The sequence below is a fragment of the Sceloporus undulatus genome, chromosome 8 (genome assembly GCF_019175285.1).
Source record: "Sceloporus undulatus isolate JIND9_A2432 ecotype Alabama chromosome 8, SceUnd_v1.1, whole genome shotgun sequence".
NCBI lineage: Eukaryota > Metazoa > Chordata > Lepidosauria > Squamata > Phrynosomatidae > Sceloporus > Sceloporus undulatus.
Window position 1 is genome coordinate 22,962,136 of NC_056529.1, and position 18,208 is coordinate 22,980,343.

General features: G+C 47.6%; 1 protein-coding gene across 2 annotated transcripts in view; it reads left to right on the forward strand.

Moving 5' to 3' along the window:
• Positions 1-18,208, forward strand: part of ZFHX3 (zinc finger homeobox 3) — a 102,169-nt gene that overhangs the window by 51,670 nt on the left and 32,291 nt on the right. For both annotated transcript variants that reach the window (XM_042437398.1, XM_042437399.1), the window contains exon 4: positions 9,837-10,068. In XM_042437398.1, coding sequence (XP_042293332.1) covers positions 9,837-10,068 — 232 coding nt within the window. The remainder of the gene's footprint in view (positions 1-9,836; positions 10,069-18,208) is intronic.

Below are 18,208 nucleotides of genomic sequence, written 5' to 3' on the forward strand. Positions count from 1 at the left end.
TAATAATAATAATAATAATAATAATAATAATAATAATAATAATAATAATAGTTTATTTATATCCCACCCCTTGAGGTCAATCGGGGTGGCTAACAACGATAAAATACAATACATTGTAGATCAAAATTCCCCCCTTAAAAAATTATTAAATCAATTATAATTAAAACTAACTAATTAAACAACATTAACACATACACATTATTACAAGACAAAAACAAAACAGAACAAAACAAATAAAACAGTAAACTACGGTAGCATTTCCAAGGAGGACCTTGGTGACTCTCATAAGAACAGGGTTCCTGAGGCCAGGGTTATCTATTCCGGAAAGGCCTGCCGGAAGAGATCCGTCTTGACAGCCTTTTTAAAGCTGTCTAAAGATGTCAATTGACGGATCTCGTCTGGCAGGTCGTTCCATAATCTGGGGGCGACAACAGAAAAAGCCTTCTGGGAGGTAGCTGAAAGCCTAGCTCTTTGAGGTTGCAGCAAATTCCTCCCAGAGGAGCGGAGTGTGCGGGGAGCATTATATGGGAGGAGGCAGTCCCTGAGATAGTTTGGACCCAAGCCATTTAGGGCTTTAAAGGTGATAACCAACACCTTGTACTGGGCCCGGAAACTAATAGGCAGCCAGTGGAGGGACTTCAATACCGGAGTAATATGGTCCCTCCTCGATGTTCCTGACACTACTCTGGCCGCCACGTTCTGCACTAATTGCAGTTTCCGAATCAAGTACAAGGGTAGCCCCTTGTAGAGCGCATTACAGAAATCTAGACTTGAGGTTACCAGCGCGTGTACAACAGTCTTGAGATCCCTTACTTCCAGAAAAGGGCGCAGTTGGCGTATCAGCCGAAGCTGATAACAGGCACTCTTGACTGTCGCATTTACCTGATTTATCATCAAGGAGCACCCCCAGACTGCGAACACAGTCACTAGAGGAGAGTGTGACCCCATCCAGGACTGGAGGTTGCAACCCAACTCTTGGTTTTGGGGCCGCTACCGTGAGCACCTCCGTCTTGTCTGGATTCAGTTTCAATCTGTTTTTCCTTATCCAGCCCATTACTGCTTGGAGGCATTCATTGAGAGAAGAGATGCCATTAGAATTCGAGGCCAACGAACGAGACACGGAGAAATAGATCTGGGTGTCATCAGCGTACTGATAACACCCAGCTCCATAACTCCGAATAATCTCACCCAGCGGCTTCATATAGATGTTAAATAACATTGGGGGCAGTATAGCACCCTGTGGAACCCCACAGGTGAGCTCCCTTTTACTGGAGCAGCTGTCCCCGAGCAGCACCCTCTGGGACCTGCCCGAGAGGAAGGACCAGAACCACTGCAATGCAGTGCCTCCGATACCTAACCCCTTCAGGCGGTCCAAGAGGATGCCATGATCTATCGTGTCGAAAGCTGCTGAGAGGTCTAGGAGCACCAACAGGGTCACACTGCCCCTGTCGATGCTCAGACGCAGATCGTCGGTCAAGGCAACCATGGCAGTCTCAACCCCAAAGCCTGTCCTGAAGCCAGTTTGAAATGGGTCTAGATAATCGGTTTCATCCAAGACAGCTTGGAGTTGAAGAGCAACCACCCTCTCGATTACCTTGCTCAAGAATGGTAGCAAAGAGACTGGCCTATAGTTGTTCATATCCAGGGAGTCCAGGGAAGGTTTTTTCAGAAGTGGCCTAACAGTTGCTTCCTTCAGACAAGATGGAATATGTCCTTTCCTGAAGGACACATTGATGATATCCGTAAGGTCTTTGCAGTGGGAGAATGCCCATATAGTCACTGAATTAGCCACCAAATATAGGCCTCTCTACAAGCCTCTGTCATCATCTACCCAAGACTATTGCTGAAACAGCCGATCCCAACCACAGAGTCATTAGATCCGATGTTGATACTGAACCCTTCTTTGATTCTAGGGTCAGCATCCTTAGTCCCTTCCAGCAGCCAGTCCTTTGACTTTCAAGCAGTCGTCTTTTCTCCGCTGCCAGTAAATCCTAGATGAATGGTACAGATGGCTCTGCATCCACCTGTTTCTATTCAGAAGGTTTCAGCAAGACCAAAGAAGAGGTTGAAATCTGCTCTCATGTCCTTCACAACAGGAAAGCCAAACTCAGCTTCAGTTCCCATGGTCAGTCTTGGCACTGTCTTGGACCTTCTACAGTCTTTGGTGCCACTGGTTCCAATTCTGCACCTATCATTCACCTCCCGGTCTCCTGGACTGATACTTCAAAGGTCCTTGATTCTAAGCTTGCAACTGACCCTCCTCACCAGGTCCAAACCATGGCTTCATGCACCAAAAGAGAGGAAGTGCCAACCCACCAGGTGCCTTTTTCTCACACTCAGCATTAGACTCCTTCTTTATCCATTGTACCATCTGGAAATGTCCCAATCTCACCTTGTAGGCTGGTTCCAGTTTCCAAACTGGAGCTGACCGAGGTCTTGTTCCCTGGAGATGCTGGCACTGTTCCAGGTTTAATGTAATGGGCTTAGTTACTCATTTATTAAGAGCAATTATATCCTAGATATCCACGGTATCTTCAGCACTCTCCTCCAGCATCACATCTCAAAGGAGCAGATGATCTTTCTGCTGGCTTTCACATCTGTTCATGGTGGTGAGGAATACGATGACTTGGAGGAAGCTCACTTTCATGTTCAGACTTATACCTTTGCTCTTTAAGACCTTCCCAGCCCTAGTCTTCTTATAATTCCCATTTTTATTCTTGGGGGAATGGCCGTGTCTAAAGGCAGCTTCCATCCATAGGCTGAGAGCCATGGGTTCTGCCAGAACTCCCATCTCACAGAAATCATGGAAGGGAAGGTAAAACCCACAGAGGGCCTGAGCAGGATTGCTGGAGAGATGGAGAAATATGGCCCCAGGCAAAGGAGGGCTGCTTGGGGTCCCAGCGCCTCCCGTAAATCAGCCGTTGCTGCATTTGATTCAGCATAACTGATGTGGCCCAGTTGCCCACTGCTGATGAGGATTATATCAGCTTGGTTTAATAGTCTCATTTTCGACTCCCAGCGCCCCTTGTTTTAATGTGTTTCAGTTAATGAGGTAGAAGAGCTGATGAGGTGTTGCCACTTATCCAGTGCCAATGTTGATGTCAAGGGTCTGCCGATGGCACAGATGCAGCACTCCCAGGCATCGCAGAAACAGGGACTTTGGGCTGATGTCTGCACGGTCCCCTGGCAGTTGTGGGGCAAAGCGTTTGCGAGGCACGCAGATCGCCTGAAATATTTTGGGTTCCCAGAGGTCTCCGCCTTCATTTCCTAAGCATCCAGGTGTGTTGGAGAGCTTCGGGGAGCTCCGGAGGAGGCGTTTGTGGCTCTGCGTTGCGGGAAGACCTTGGAGGCGGCTTTGCTGCGCCAGAGCCAGCGGCCCTTTCCATATCCCCCTCCGCTCCGTGTCTTCTCCTTGGCCCTGCTCCTGCTGCTCAGCCTTCTTTTTCTTGAATGGCAGCAGAGTGCAGGTGGAAGGGACACCCCCTCCTCCTCCGTTCAACATTCTGGTGTGAAGTGCCTATAAATAGTCCCGCTGTCTGTTATCTAAGCCCTGGACGTGTGCCAGGCCTTGGCATCAGCTGGCTGCCAGCAATGCCTCCACTGCCGCCGCCACATCCTCCTCCAAGTCCTGCCTGTTTCAGTGCTCCTGGAGGCAAAGCTGCTGTTGGTTTAAGCAGGAATTAAATAATTACCAAGCCTTAGCTCTCTCCACCTTCTGTGAATTGATGCTATAAATTGTCCGCCTGCTTGCATTTAATGTGAATTATGTCATGTGTGATCCCCTTTGATGTCGACATGCCTCCGTCTGTAAATACACGAGCCTTTGAAAGGCTTGTGGTTAGCCTTGGGGTGCTGGGTGGGGAGCAGGCGGAGGCTTTCCTCGCAGCGCATGGCCTAGGAAGCACTTGTGGCGGCTGCGCACGTGACATGGGGAGGTTTGGAGGCTTGGCGGAGGTCCCATGGTGCTCCTTGTGAGGCTGCCCAGAAATCTCACTGGTGTGGCTGTGTGTGGCTGGCGATGAGTGTAGCAGCAACCCCCGTGTGCCATGATAGGCCTCTGAACAAAGTTGGCGGGGAGTAGGCCCTAGTTTGCAGGAAGATTAGCACTTTCAGAGGGGAGAAAGGCAGCATATAAATGAAATAAATAAAATAGTATAGATCAAAAACCATGCAAAGCCCTCAGTACTCTTTGTGTGTATGTTATTTTAAAAGCAAACAATCTGTAGATTTAAAATGATTTAAAATCATTAAAGGGCAGTATTAAAAACCAACAAAACAGCAGAGCGTGGATCATTGGAGGATGTTGAAGGTGGCAAAGGCCAGGAGAAGGGCTCCCTTGCTGAGGAGGAAACATACTCTGAGCAAAAACCAGAGCCGTGATCCACAGCACACCTCGCCTTCCTCTTGGAGCACAAATAGCCAAATTGCTATAAAGACAAGCTTGTTCTCATCATCTGTAATTAGCCTCTGCAACTCGCTTCTTACCAGAAGGCACCTCAGTAGAGTTTTGCAAGGTTCCGGCAAGGCGATGTCTCTTTGTGTAACGGGCAACGTTCGGAGCAGACGGGGGCTGGTGAAGCTTTGCATGCGCTGCAAGTGTGTGCCAAGGCTTGGGGCATGCTTGAACAGCAGCGATAAGCCTTGGAAGGAAGCTAGATGGATCCCTGCTCCCAGCCCCAGAGCAGAGTTGGGGTCTCCTGTGCCTCAGCTCCCCCCAAGTTCTGACCATTTACTTTAGTGGCAAATTGCAGAACAGAGATGACAAAAAAGTGGTTTGGAATTTTTTACAGCCAACAAATGGAAAAGAGATAAAGCCAAGATAGATCACTGTCTCACTTAAGAAGCCCTTTATAAGGAAACCTCATATTCTCTGGACCTCTCTGGATGTCTTCAAAAAGAGGCTGGACGTCTCCTTGCTGGTGGGAATGCTTTAGTGGAAGTTCCTTCACTGAGTAGGGATTTGGACTCAGTGGCCTCTGGAGCCCCTTCCGGCTCTAGGATGCTGTGATTCTACTCACTGTCTTTCTGAAAGGACCCCTGTCTCAATGGTGGAGGTGGTGCTCTGCCCATCTTGGAAGTCACTATCTGGGTCTTGTATTTCTTCCCACAGACATGGAAGGAGGGTGAGACGGCATCCAGACTAGAAATCCTCACGTGTGACTTTAGGTCCCTTTACCTGTGTCAGAATATTTAGCTATGGTAGTTGAGGATTATGTCATTAGCAGACACAGAATCGCAAGAGAAGCGGTGACTCGTCTGACTCTCTGTCCTGCCCCGATTAATTGCATTAATTTCCCATGCAAGCAAAGTGATGTTGAAAATTCTGCAACAAAGACTTTTACAGTCCAAGGAAAGAGGAATGCCAGATGGAATCCAAGCTGGATTCAGGAAACAAAGACGTACTAGGAATCATATTGAAAATATGCGTTGGAGAATGGAACATACCAAACAATTTCAATAGAAACTTAGCCTATGCTTTATAGCAAGGCCTTTGGCTGCATAGATTATGGTCCCGTTTAACGTCGTGGCAAGAGATGGCAGTGCCATCCAGGATGCTAGGCTGCTTTTATGGGAATCAGGCTTTCTAGGAAGCGGGTCTGGTCTGATCATGCGCATGGGTGGTTTCTGAAGAGAGGGCCACATCTTGATGCTCAGGAGGAGTTCAGCTGAGCAATCCAAAAGCCTGTTTTCATGCACTGAGGTCCAGGTGTACTCAAAGAGGTGCAGTGGGCTAAGGATCCTTTCCTGGGCTTGTCCCTAGCTCCATCCCACAAGGAAGGAGGCCAGACAGGCAGGCATTGCACAGACATGCATATGTTGAGGGACGGTTGAGGTGTCACTAGACGGAGCGCTCCCCAGTGGCTCCTGCTGCCTTTGGGCCTGGCTCTGCCCCATGATGGATGGCCGTGCTGCTCAGGCCGGCGTCCCCTTTGGTCCCTGGCTCCGGCCGGCCCCTGTCCCTGGGGAGGGGGCTCCATGATTCTTCCTTGTTAAGGAAGGATCCATTGAGCTGGCCGGCTGCAGCCCAGTTCTTGCCTCCCTCTGGGCTTGAGCCCCTCCTCATTAAGCTGGTTGGGGCTATTGATTGGGCATTTGTGTTTGGAAGAGTCTTACTTACTCCATGCATTATCTTGACAGATTGATCAGACCTGATTGAGAACCTCTTAAAGGAACGAACAGCTGTAATGGGAAAGTTGGACTCTGTCATCCGTTAGGGTGATTCTGGGAGCGAGAGGAACAAGCCTGACATCTTGGAGCAATTGTATTTACAATTAACATGGCTGAAAACGATTGCCTCTATTGATCCCCCCTTCCTGCAATTACAGCCCCATTGTTTACATTCCAGCACTTCAGTTATAAAAAGGAAATTCAATAATTATTGCATTATTTAAAGTTAAAGTGCCACAGAGTTTGCTGGCTGTGCTTGCTGGTTGATTTAACGTTCAGTAAAATCTATGCTGAGCTTTCCATCTTTAGGCTGAGCAATATTGGCTTTTAATGAGTTTCAAGGGTGGAGCAGAAACCCACCTGCCGGGTGGAGAGTGTCTTCTTCTTTTTAAAATATTTACACAGAAATCTTAAAGTGATTCAAAGCTGCCCAATGGACCAGAGGGTCCCATGGCCGGTCGGTCAGTGAAGGTGGAGCCACTTCTGGGCAGGCCAGCCCTTGCTCTCTCTGGGCAAGATGAGGAAGGCAGGCTGTCTGATGTGCATCTAAAACAGATGTGCTTCTGGTTCTTGGGAAGGATGCAGAAGTGCCCATAGCAATAGCCACTGTGGTCCTTTTGGATGCCCCTTCCCCAGGAGCTGCTCTTTGGAGTGTAGGGTTGGCCCCAGCTGCAGTCCAGGTATGAAAAGACCCAGATCTTTGTGAAATGGATCTGAGCTCTCCTGGAACAGCAGTGCCAACAAGTGATGCGTACTTGCACCAGCTAGAGACTCTGCACAGCTGTGGAGGAAATGGTTTGTCTTTAAGTGAAGGTTTTGCCTGTCTTAATTATGGCCTTCAGTCAACATTCAGTTTCTGCCAGTGGCTTTGTGTGTGTGTATGCGCCTTCAAATTGCCTCAAGTTGACTTACAGAGACCCCATGAATTTTTTCATGGGGTTTTCTTAGCCAAGGAAGGCTCAGAGGTAGTTTTGCCAGTTCCTTCCTCTGCAATATAGCCCACAGCACCTGGGATTTGCTGATCCTTGCTTAGCTTCCAAGATCAGAAGGGATCTGGTGCCTTGAGATTACTGGCATCCTACTAGGGAACTTTATTCCTTTGGAGGTCTCTGGGGCTGCCCTGCTTGAGTTGGCTTTGCTTCCTGGAGGGCTTCTCTGTTGGCTCTGGGATTCTGCCTTCACAGAGTAGGTTACATGCGACAGCAGCTTCTCACAAGGGAGACCAAGGGGACCCCCCCCAAGTTCCTCCTGAGAGTGGCTTTGACTGGAAATAGTGAACAGCCCTGGAGGGTCAGAGCTGGCCTGGAGGCAGAGGACACTCACAAGGCTGCTTCTCACTCCCATCCCACAGTGAATGTGGCCAGTCTGCTTCCAGTTGCCTCTAAACCATGGAAGGGAGAATGGAACAGAAGGGATCCGGGGATACTCAGAAATCTGTCTGTTAAGTGGGTTTTCTGTTCACACCACACCCATTACATGGCCAGAGGCTCTTCTGCACGGATGATTTCTTTTCCACAGCTACAGTGGCCCCATGGTAAGATTTTAACTGGCTACTCCCATGTGTATGCCTTTACTGTGTGGTTGCCCTAACGCCTTTGCAGAGTCTGGCAGAGCTTTCCTGCAAGAAAAAGAACCCACCACAGCCTCCAGCCTGCTGCCCATGCAGACCCTACCCCACAGTAAGCCCAGACTGGAAACCTTGAGCCAAAGAGCCAACTAAGAGCCCTGGTGGCGCAGTGGTTCAATGCCTGTACTGCAGCCATTCACTCAAAACCAGAAGGTTGCGAGTTCAAGACCAGAAAAAGGGCCCAAGCTCGACTCAGGCTTGCATCCTTCCGAGGAGGAAGCTAAAATGAGTACCCAGACTGTTGGGGGTAAATTAGCTTACTTGCTAATTAGCTTACTTGCTGTTCACTGCTATGATCTTTGGAATAGCGGTATATAAATAAAACAAATTATTAATTATTATTATTATTTAGATGTATAAGATCTGTCTCCACCCCCCCACCCCACAAATTTAGGAAGACCAGTTCACAGGGCATGATGACAAAGACAATCCCTTTCGGCCCCTTGGCTCCAGACACAGCAGCCTTCCACTCCTGCCTCCCTCATCCTCTTTGCTTACTTCTGGGCTTTGAGATTAGCCAACGTCTGGTCTGAGCGAGTGCACCTCTCCAGTTATTTTAGCATTTCATGTGGGAAATGAACTTTCCACTTCATTGATAGTAAAAATGCAACATTAATAGCGTAAACAGCCAAGTTTTTGCTCTCCTTCGATGACCACTAGACTCAGTTTCCTGGAGGGGACATTTCACTCTGTCCAGGAGCTGTGCAGCTGGCTTTAAGCCGGTGTCCTTCCCACCCCTCTTGCCTTCAATGCCTCTTTTGTCCTGCCTTCTCTGGGTCCCCTTCCTCTCTCCTCTTCAGCATTTACCTGGATCCTCCTTTCTGGGGTCAGGATCTTTTTTCTCTGGCATCTCTCCATCAAGAACCATATGTAAGAAGCTTCCTACTATTGGTGGCTTGGGCAGGGGCATGCAGAGGTGTCATGCCAGCCTAGATTTAAGGAACAAATCAGTGTTTCCCATCAGAAGTTCCTTAGCTTTCCTTAGAAACCATTAAAAGCTATCTATTCTTCGAAAGAATTTCTTCCTGGTGGGTCATTTTTGCCCAGTGTTTTTCTTTTGCCATTCTTTTGTCCAGATGAGCCGGGGAAAAAGTCTTTGTGGAATGGTGTGTGTGCCAGCTGAGAATGGCATGCTTCTTCTCTAGACGAGCTTTTCCGCACCACATTCACGTATATGTGTATGTGTGAGAGAGAACTTGGAGGGCTAACATTTGGGGATCAGAGACCTGTTCCTTACCAAAGCACAGTGCTGTTGAATGATTTGAGGGCCCGGCTGTGAGACCCTTCCCCTGCCCCTCTGGGAGGCTATGCCATGCCATGCATTAACAGTCTGTGCCAAATGAGGGCAGCCGCCACATCACCGGAGGTTAAAAACAAGAACCTCTGGGTAGCGGTCTCTTCTTTTCTCTCCTGACTCCTGGCCTATTTTAGGCTTGGGGTTTGCTTCTGTGGTCCCTTGCTACCCCCTTTGGCTCCAAGGGAGAGTCTGAAGCTGGGCACTCAGCCGGTGTGGCCTGGTGAGTGGGCACTACTTGACCCGCGGGGAGGGGGCAGTTGACTTCAGCCATGTTTCCCACTGGCATTTTGGAGTTCCCAAACCAAGGTGCATGCAAATGGCTTTCTTCTTCTCCAAATGCATGGAATGAACTCAGTTTGATGTAAACATCTGCCGCAACCAGTTAGCCTTTAATGTGCCAAAATACGATTTCTGTGTGTTGCTGCCAGGTTGGTATGGTTATCCTTCAGGATTGCCTTTCCAGCTGTTTGGTTCAGAGAGAAAGAGAACATTTGCTTTACCAACATACTGTTCAAAATAAAAGGAGTCAGTAAAAACGGGGTCCTGTGGCATCTTGGAAGATGGCTTATTGCTTGCAAGTCTCCCTATTTCCTTTTCAGGTTCAGTGAGGGGGCTCCCCATGATGGCTTTAGGCGAGAGCTCTATGGTTTCCACGCTTGGCCCTGCGTGGCTTGGAGCCCCAGAGTGAGCAGACGCTCTGCCCAGGAAGGCCCTGTCCCTCACCTTCTGCTCTGTTCCCCACAGCACCTTCAGCATCACGAGAGCGGCATCGAGGGTGAAAGCTGCTACTACCACTGCGCCCTCTGCAACTATTCCACCAAGGCCAAGCTGAACCTCATCCAACACGTGCGCTCTATGAAACACCAGCGGAGCGAGAGCCTGCGCAAGTTGCAGCGCATGCAGAAGGGGCTCCCGGAGGAAGAGGAAGACCTGGGCCAGATCTTCACCATCCAGAAGTGCCCGGCACCCGACGCTGGTGAGTGGCCCCGGGGTCGGAGGGGCTCCCCTCTTTTTCCTTGCAGAGGGGTATCTCTCTGCCACCAGCATAAGGGTGCATGCATGCGTGTGTGTGTTTCAGAAGATGGAGGGCTAGTCATTATTCATTCCTCTCCACTCGCTATTAGTTCCAGTTGTATCTTGCCTTTCCTTCTTGGTTAGCTCAGAGAGAGTGGCCCCAGGCCGACTGGTGACTTTGTTGGCAAATGGGGCCTGGTACCTGAATTTAGAATCATAGCAGTTTATCACACTGGGGCTAATTTCACCATTAAAGAGAGAGCACAGTGCATTTAAAGCATCCTTCAAATAAAGCGGAAATGGCAAGTAATTGCATGAATAATTATCACACCCACTTGCGCAAATAAAGTGATACTGGAAATGCATTGTCACTGAAATCCCGAAAGTAAAAAGATGTGCGTTAATGCTTCTTTGTGACCACTTTGATGCGTTTTGTGTGACATCGTGTAAAATCATTTTGCGTAATTCTGCTATTTTCCCGGGATAGTGAAGTTCTCCCTTCCCTTCCCCTGGAGTAACAGTGTGCTTTAGCCTTGGGAATCCTAGGAAACAAGGTGCAGCAGGTGAAGAAGGGCCTGACCAGAAGCCCCTTTGCAGGGGAGCAGAAGAGCAGGGCTGGCCGAGTGGTCACTGTCTGCTTCTGGACCTGAGAGGAAGACCAGGACCTTCAAAGAGCTGCTCAGCCGGCACACAAACGGTCACTGTCTGGAGGGACATTCAATCTGTGGAGGTGGACCAGCTGCCTTTGTTTGAAGTAGTTTCTCCTCCACTCCACCATTTCCATGTTTCCTTATGCTCCCCTTTACTTGGCAGTTTTTTCCCAATGTCCCATTTTAACACCAAAACCTTCTTACTTGGGGCAGGAGAGGGAGGTGGAGGTCTGGCTGTTTTCAGTACTGATCGCCAGGTGGGACTTCCATTGGATGGAGGTCCCGGGCAGGGCAGGCTTGCAGGGATAAGAGTGGTGGGTGGCCAGGACTGCCCTTGCATTGCCCAGACCACTGCCCTGACCATTGTCCAGACAACCTGAGTAGGCACCACTGCCTGCCCTTTTCTGGCTGGTAGGCAAAGACCTTTCAGTTTAGACTGTGCTTTGGCACTCGACTGCTTGTGGGGTGGGGTGTCATTTCATCTTTTTACTATGTTTTAAATTAGTGCTTCTAATGGGATTGCTCTTTAATGGTTTTTAAACTTTTATATGAAAAGGTTCTTAGTGGCATGTTGTTTTAGTCTGTGTTGTAAGTTGCCTTGGCCCGGTTGCCAGGAGAAAGGCAGGATATTAAGTAAAGGGAGGATGGGGTCTCTGTGGCGCAGGTGGCCTCTGGAGCAGATGTGTCCCTGAAACTCCCAGGGGGTAACACTGTCTCACCTCTCGCTCCAGGGAGGGCCAGGATCTTTGGGGTACATCCCTTGTCTTGGCTAGGCTCTGGCCGCAGTGGGGCCGAGGGGGGCATCTCAATGGGATGGGATGGGAAAAGGTGGGTTGTTTTCCTGTTCTGTTGGTTGAAATTCCAGCTGTGCCTTTGGTGAAGGAGGAGGGGGCTGGGCAGGAGGATGCGTAAACCTCCTCAGGACCCTCTTCCCAAAGCCTCGCTTTAAGGACAGCGGGAAGGATGTGGTTAGCAGGATTGTGGCAGGCAGAGTGAAGGCATGCTGCAGCCGCTCTGAAACGTGGCGGGAATCTCATAAACCCTCAGCTTGCTCCCTCCACCAGACACTTGTCATCAGAAGCAGAAGCAGAAGCAGCAGCTCATGGCTTTCATTAAGCAACAAGGGAGGAAGCTCCCTCCAGCTGCTGACTTGTTACAGAATGTTTTCCTTGTTGGGCTGGAACTGCCGGCTGCAGGACTGCTTCGCCTCCAGGACTCTTGGCAGTGATTTGGGGTCCCTCTGCTGGCTGCTTCTTGCAGGGAACACTATTCTCCTCCGGTCGCTGGGGTTTGGATCTCCCTGCTGCAAGTGCTCCTGGTGCCCAAGCCTGGCATAGGACCGGACCAGAAAGGGTTGTCTGTGGTGGCTCTGCCTCCTCTCCAAAGGCTCTCCTCTGCCCTTTTGGCTCAAACACCAGCTTTGCATGGTGGACATAAGATCTGGAAGGGCTTGCTTGGTGTCCCTGCCTCCTCTCCAGACAACTGCTCTGTCCTGTTTGAAGTGGCAAGGGATGGGACCCAGGCAGGGCCCTTCTTTGCATGCACAAGGTGCCCCATTCATTCCCTGGGTCTTCCACTAAGAGGTGATGCTGTGGGCAAGTGATGCCCAGATGCTCCAAGCACAGCCCCACATTTGCATCTGGGATGCTCAGTCGATGATGCTCCATCTTGCCATCACCCGGATGGCAGGCAGGCACATCGGCAGATCCAAAGAAAGCTCCAACTTGTCACCAGTGGCACCAGCAGAGGGTTTTCCTTGAATACCAGTTGCCCTGTGTGGGGGGCTATGGGGAGGCGCTGAGAGAATGGCTGGGGAGGAGAGGCTGAGACATCCCTTTCCTGCTGGTCAGTGGCAGGAGCTCTTCCCCCGCAGCCGTGGTCAGGCCCTTGGGACTTCCAAGTGAGAGCTGGAAGTGCCTCTCTTCCTCCATTGTGAGGGAGGGTCCCTGGCCCCATCGCTGTGCCCTCCGACCAGGCAGGGCACGGTGGCTGCCTTTGTGGCAGGAAAGAGCATTAATGCAGCCCAGGCAGGCATGCAGGGACGTTCTGTTCCACTTCAGTGGCCCGGTGGCCTCTGCTTTCCAGGCCAGCTCCCAGGAGCTCCTTCCTCTTGCCTCCCCTTCCTTGGCTCTGGGGCAGGGGGGTCAGCGAAGGGGGAAAGGTCAGCGCTCAGACCAGTGTGTATGTGGGGAGGGGGGCACAGGCATGTTAGTGAACTGGAGCCCCCACCGCCACCGCCGGGTCCTTGTGATGGTCTTCTAACAATACCAAGGCAAGAGGCATAGGGCAGGAGGTGTAGGATGAAAGAGAGAGGGCTGGGTGGGGGGTGGCAGGGAAAGGGGCCATGAAAGCAGAGGCTGCTGCAAATTCTCCCCTCCCCAGGCCTTCAAGAGCATTGGGGGGCTGTGTAGGGGTCTTGTTCAGCTTCTACCTCCTCCCCCTTAAAAGTGCATTAAGGCCGCTCCAAATGTCAACACACGGCAAAGTAATCCTTTTGGGAGGATGCTGCGTATTCAGAAGCGGCCACCCGCCTCCCAGTGAGTCCCCTGGCTTTCTCCTTGGCTGCAAAAGAGGAGCCAGACTTGCTCCGTTCTGGGTTGGGAGCAATGGGGGCTGGCTTGGGAGGGGAGTAGCCTTCCTTCTCAGGCCAACTGGGAGAAGAGGACCCAGCATGGCAGGCTGGGCACAGAGCCATTGGACAGGGAACTACTCCATTGCTGTATTTTTCTCTGGGGGGAAGAAAATGCCTTCCCAAATGGACAGCCAAATAAAATGGAACGAAAGGCTAAGGCAGCAGCCCAACTGAGCAGCTTCAAAGCCACCATTCACTTTCCCCCCATAAAGCTCTGCATTTCTTTATGAGATGGTCAGTCCAATCTCATGCGCGCTTACTCCTGAATAGGCTTTGCCCATTTCATCAGCGCTTACTCCTTGTGTGTGCCATGTTTACTTTACTGACTTATTTCTAATCAAAATATATAAATTTACATCGTTTTAGGTATCGAAAAAACCTAGTTTGAAATATTTATACAGCATTTAAAATTAAGTGGACATGAATACAGCATTTGTTTTGCTGAATGGAGCCATCATCATTTTAGAAAGTGGCCACATTTTTAGGGAAAGCTCTGATGAATTTTGTTTCTTTTTTATTTTATTTTACTTTATTAAAATTTCATGCATATAAAACTCTTTTAACAAAAAGGATATCATTACATGCAAAAGAAAGCATTTTAATATATTTGTTTATGCTATAGCATCTGCTAAACTACAAATTGCATTTCCTTCATTGAACTTCCTAAGGCTAAGTAAATTTTTCCCAATAGTTGAAAATATCAAAAAGCAAACGACTCGCTCTTATCTAATTCCTGTCACATCGATCCAAAGAGTCCAAGTTTTCCAATAAGTATTCTTGCCCAGAATTATATGACCCCTGCAAACCTTTCTTGACCAGCTAAGTTTTGCTAACTTCTTATTCAAGACCTTTCCTTTCAACTAATCCTTTACGGCGCCGTTTGCATCATTTCCTGTTTTCCAAATTGAACTCACTCTTTCCAAGGTTCCCATTCTTTAGAATTAGAATTTATCTAATGGTTCTTTTTTCAAGAGCAAAGTCAATCTGTCTGTTTCATAAAGAGCCATAGCTTTTAATCTCTGGGAGATTCCTCCGACTTCCACTATCTGGCAAATGCTGTCCTTGCCGCAACGGTCAGATAGAACAACGTTTTTTCTTTCTCTCAATTTAGGGTATCTGATATATTCAAAGGTACATTTTGGGTTCGGCACGAACTTCAAACTTAAAATCTTTTTCATCTCATGATATATGGTCCTCCAGAATATGTTAGATTTTGGGCATTTCCGCCAGCCGTGTAGATAGGAACCGGCCTCTTTTTTACCTTTCCAACAGGTGCTTCTACTTTTCTTAACCGCTTTCGATATTTCGTAAGGCGTTAAGTGCCACCTATCTATGGATTTGGACACGTTTTCTTTCAGTTCTGCACACGGAGTATATTTAATATTGGTTTGCCATAATTTTTCCCAATATTCTAGTTGTATCTGTTCATTTAAGTCTGTTGCCCATTTAGTCATAAATTCCTTAACAGTTTCTTCCTCTAATTCAAACTTCTGGATTAAGCTATATAATTTTGACATTTATTTTTTGGGACTTTTTATCACTTTTTCGGCTTCTAATTCTGCCGGTCCATTAGAAATCCTTCCTTAAATTGCCTGAACACAAACCAGTTGCATGAGAAACCTTCATTTAATAAGTCCTCTTGAGTCTTCATTTTCCTTACTCCTCCTTGAAGCTTTGCTAAATCCTTGTAAGTTACCCAGGAATTTTTCCTCTTTGTAGAAATTGCTTCATTAGTAGAAGCCCAAAATGGGATTTTAGTGCACCGTTTATTTTTATATTCTTAGAAGAGATTTTCTTATTAAGTGATTATTAATCTTAATTTTTCCCCTTTTTTGTGGGGTATTCAAACCTTGTACCTTCCAAGTTGACAATTTTGAAAGTTCAGCCATAGACAAAATGTGTCTTTAAAACAATCAGTACCACAACTTTTTATATTATGCTTTTGTTTCAAAAACTTTTATTTGGTAAACAGTAAAAATATAGTCAAATTTGGTAAATGTATGAATATCACTACTATTCCTCTATTATTCCTTCTTCTTTCTCCTCTTGTTCTTCTCTCCTCAGTCTTCTCTCTTCTACTAATAATTCTTGGAGTTCTCTATCTGGGTTTGAAATGTCTGATACGTTTTGATTTACTTCCCCTCCTCCTGAATCCTCTTCCTCCTCTCCTCTTAAGCCTACTAAAAGATTCCCGGATCCTGTTCCGCCTCGTTCTTTCTTATCACTGCTGCCTTCTGGGATTTGTTCCTACTCTTCTTTATTGTGTTCCTTATTTTTATGTGTGGCTTGTCTTAAAATTTTTCTTGCTTGTTCCAACGAAGAGATCCTCGTTCTTTTTTTACTCCGCCAGAATGTCAATCCTTCCGGCAACTCCAACGATGAGGCATTCGTTCCTCCTTTCCGTAAGAAGGAAGTCAGCCCAATATACTCCTTCCTCTTCCGTAAAACTCTCCCAGGAATACCTTTCAACACTTTTAATTCTTGTTCTTTATAACAAAAGGGTGTTTCATTAAGTCTGGACAAAAACAAATCCCGTATACATTTCCTTTTTTTTTTAAATAGTATTTATTCATTTTTCCAAATAACAAATTAAAAATGTACATACAACAATCATTCATGGAGTAAGAAGAGCAGATCGATCTCTCGGAAGGATCATAGCTATGCTGCTCCTTCCCATTCTCCCCTCTATGTTTTCTAACAAAACATACAGCCACGTCGCCTGGCAAACCCTCCAGTTTTGCAATCTGGGAATTAATTCGAAATAAGTTATCTATTTCATCTTCAAAAGATTTCGTCGGGTTTTTTTCTCAAAAATTTGGCAATTTCAGTAATCAATTTTTCTGCTAATTTCTCATTTTTTTCTTCTGGAAGGCCCCCAATTTTCACAGATTTTTCTCTCGTTTTCTGTTCCCAAACTGCTTTTTCATCTAATTCCTTCTCTCTTTTATTTATCATTTTTGCAAAGTCCGTCTCTAATTTTTAATTTCTGAACTCTAAAATTTATACGCTTTGTTTTGTTTTTGGCATGTCCATTGTTAATCTGTCTATCATTTGATTTATTTCTTTCCAATCAGTCCTGATTTCTTGTTTAATTTCTTTCTCAAATTGTTCATTTCTTTAGCCAGGTTTGTTGATAGATTTAAAGATAAATTTTCTATCTTGTCCAATATTAATTGATTCATGTCTGGGCTTTTAGATCTATCCATTAAGATTCTTCTCTGATTTGGGTTTTGTAGATTTGAGATTGATTTCTCTTCCTTTATTTTTCCCCCTTCTTCTTCTTCTTTAATATCTGAATAATCCCACACCAAACAACCAAAAATCAAGGAAGCAATAGTGATTAGAGCATTCGTTTCTATTTTCTAATTCTAATAAAATTCTAATAGAATTTTGTTTCTAAAAACCCACAATTGCTGTATTTTGTGTGTATGTGTTTTTTTTAGAAATATCAGAGAAATGTTATTTGAAACGATAGTAGAAATGTTCCTTCTGCATTGTCTTTTTTGTCTGACCAGACAGTCTTCATACAAATGGCCCTGGTTTGAATTTTGTCCTCTCTTTTTGTTTTGGTATAAAATTAGCAAATCCTAAGAGCAGAAATGGCGTTGTGACCAATGACGGAAGAGCAGCTTTGCGCACTGATGGCCACTTATCTGAAAGGCAGCCATGGAGACAAACCAGCATGGCTTCAAAGGCCGCTCCTTAGTGGGCTTTCAGTAGCCATTCCTCGGCTCAGCCGTCCTCCTCTGTGGGGAAAGGCCTGGGGTCAGCCGGGCCAAAGGTGGCTGGGGCCAGGGCACTCGGCCCAGAGGTGCTGACCCTCTCAGACCTTTTGGGGGGCCTTGGGGCGGCCTGTGCACCCCCGGCTTTCGCAAACTGGAAGCTTCCAGTCTGGCCTTCCTGCGGCTGCTCCGGGGCTCCTGCTCCGGCAGAGTAACCATGCAGGCATAAATGCAGAAAGTTGCAAAGCTTTGAGCAGTCTTGTGAGCATTAAAAGTGTCCTCTTTGCCAGAAAGGTCGTTCATAACTTGGCTGCACTGCTGATGTACAGTCAGTGATATTGATTGATTAATGTATAAAAAGCACCAAATGCATTTGCTTCTATGAAAGAGAATAAAGTGCAGGCGAGTCTCTCTTTATTTTCACCTCATCCCTTTGTTTGAAGGACATCCCCCCCACGGATTTTTTTTTTGTTTGTTTTGTTTTGCTGGCTTCGTTTAAGGGGGATACAAAAAGCCAGTTTCTGCCAAGTAATGCGTTCACAAAAGGAACATTGATTCACATCAGTGTCGCTTGAGTTACCCTTGTGAAGAAGTGGTTCTTGCATTAACCCTTCTGTTCGTCAAAGATGAACTAAGACATACAATTAGCTCCGACTCTCTCATCTCGGAATGGGTTGCAAGAGAGGCATTGCCTCTCTTCTTAATTGCTCTAGAAGGCATTGCCCCCTCCCAGCCACTGTCTGGCAAAGCGGGGTGCCTTCTTCTGCCCTCATCTGGGGCAAATACCTGCCCCATCCTCCTTGGCTTGCACCCTGGACCAGACCCCTTAAAGGGCCGGAGCCCTCTCTAGGCCTGACTGGGTCATTTGGGCTGGCGGTCAGGGGTTGGGAGGCTGCTGTTTCCCACAGATGCGCTCCACGTTGAGGGATCTTACGGTCCCATGCCAAGGGGGCAGAGAGGGATGGGGACAGAGAGTGGCTGGGGCACGCAGGGGCTTCCCAAGGGGCACCCAAGATTCCAGCCCATGAGTGAGCCTTCTCTTTGGGGGCAGGTTGCCCAACTGGGTTAGGGGCTTGGCTCCTCTCTAGGAAGCCTGGG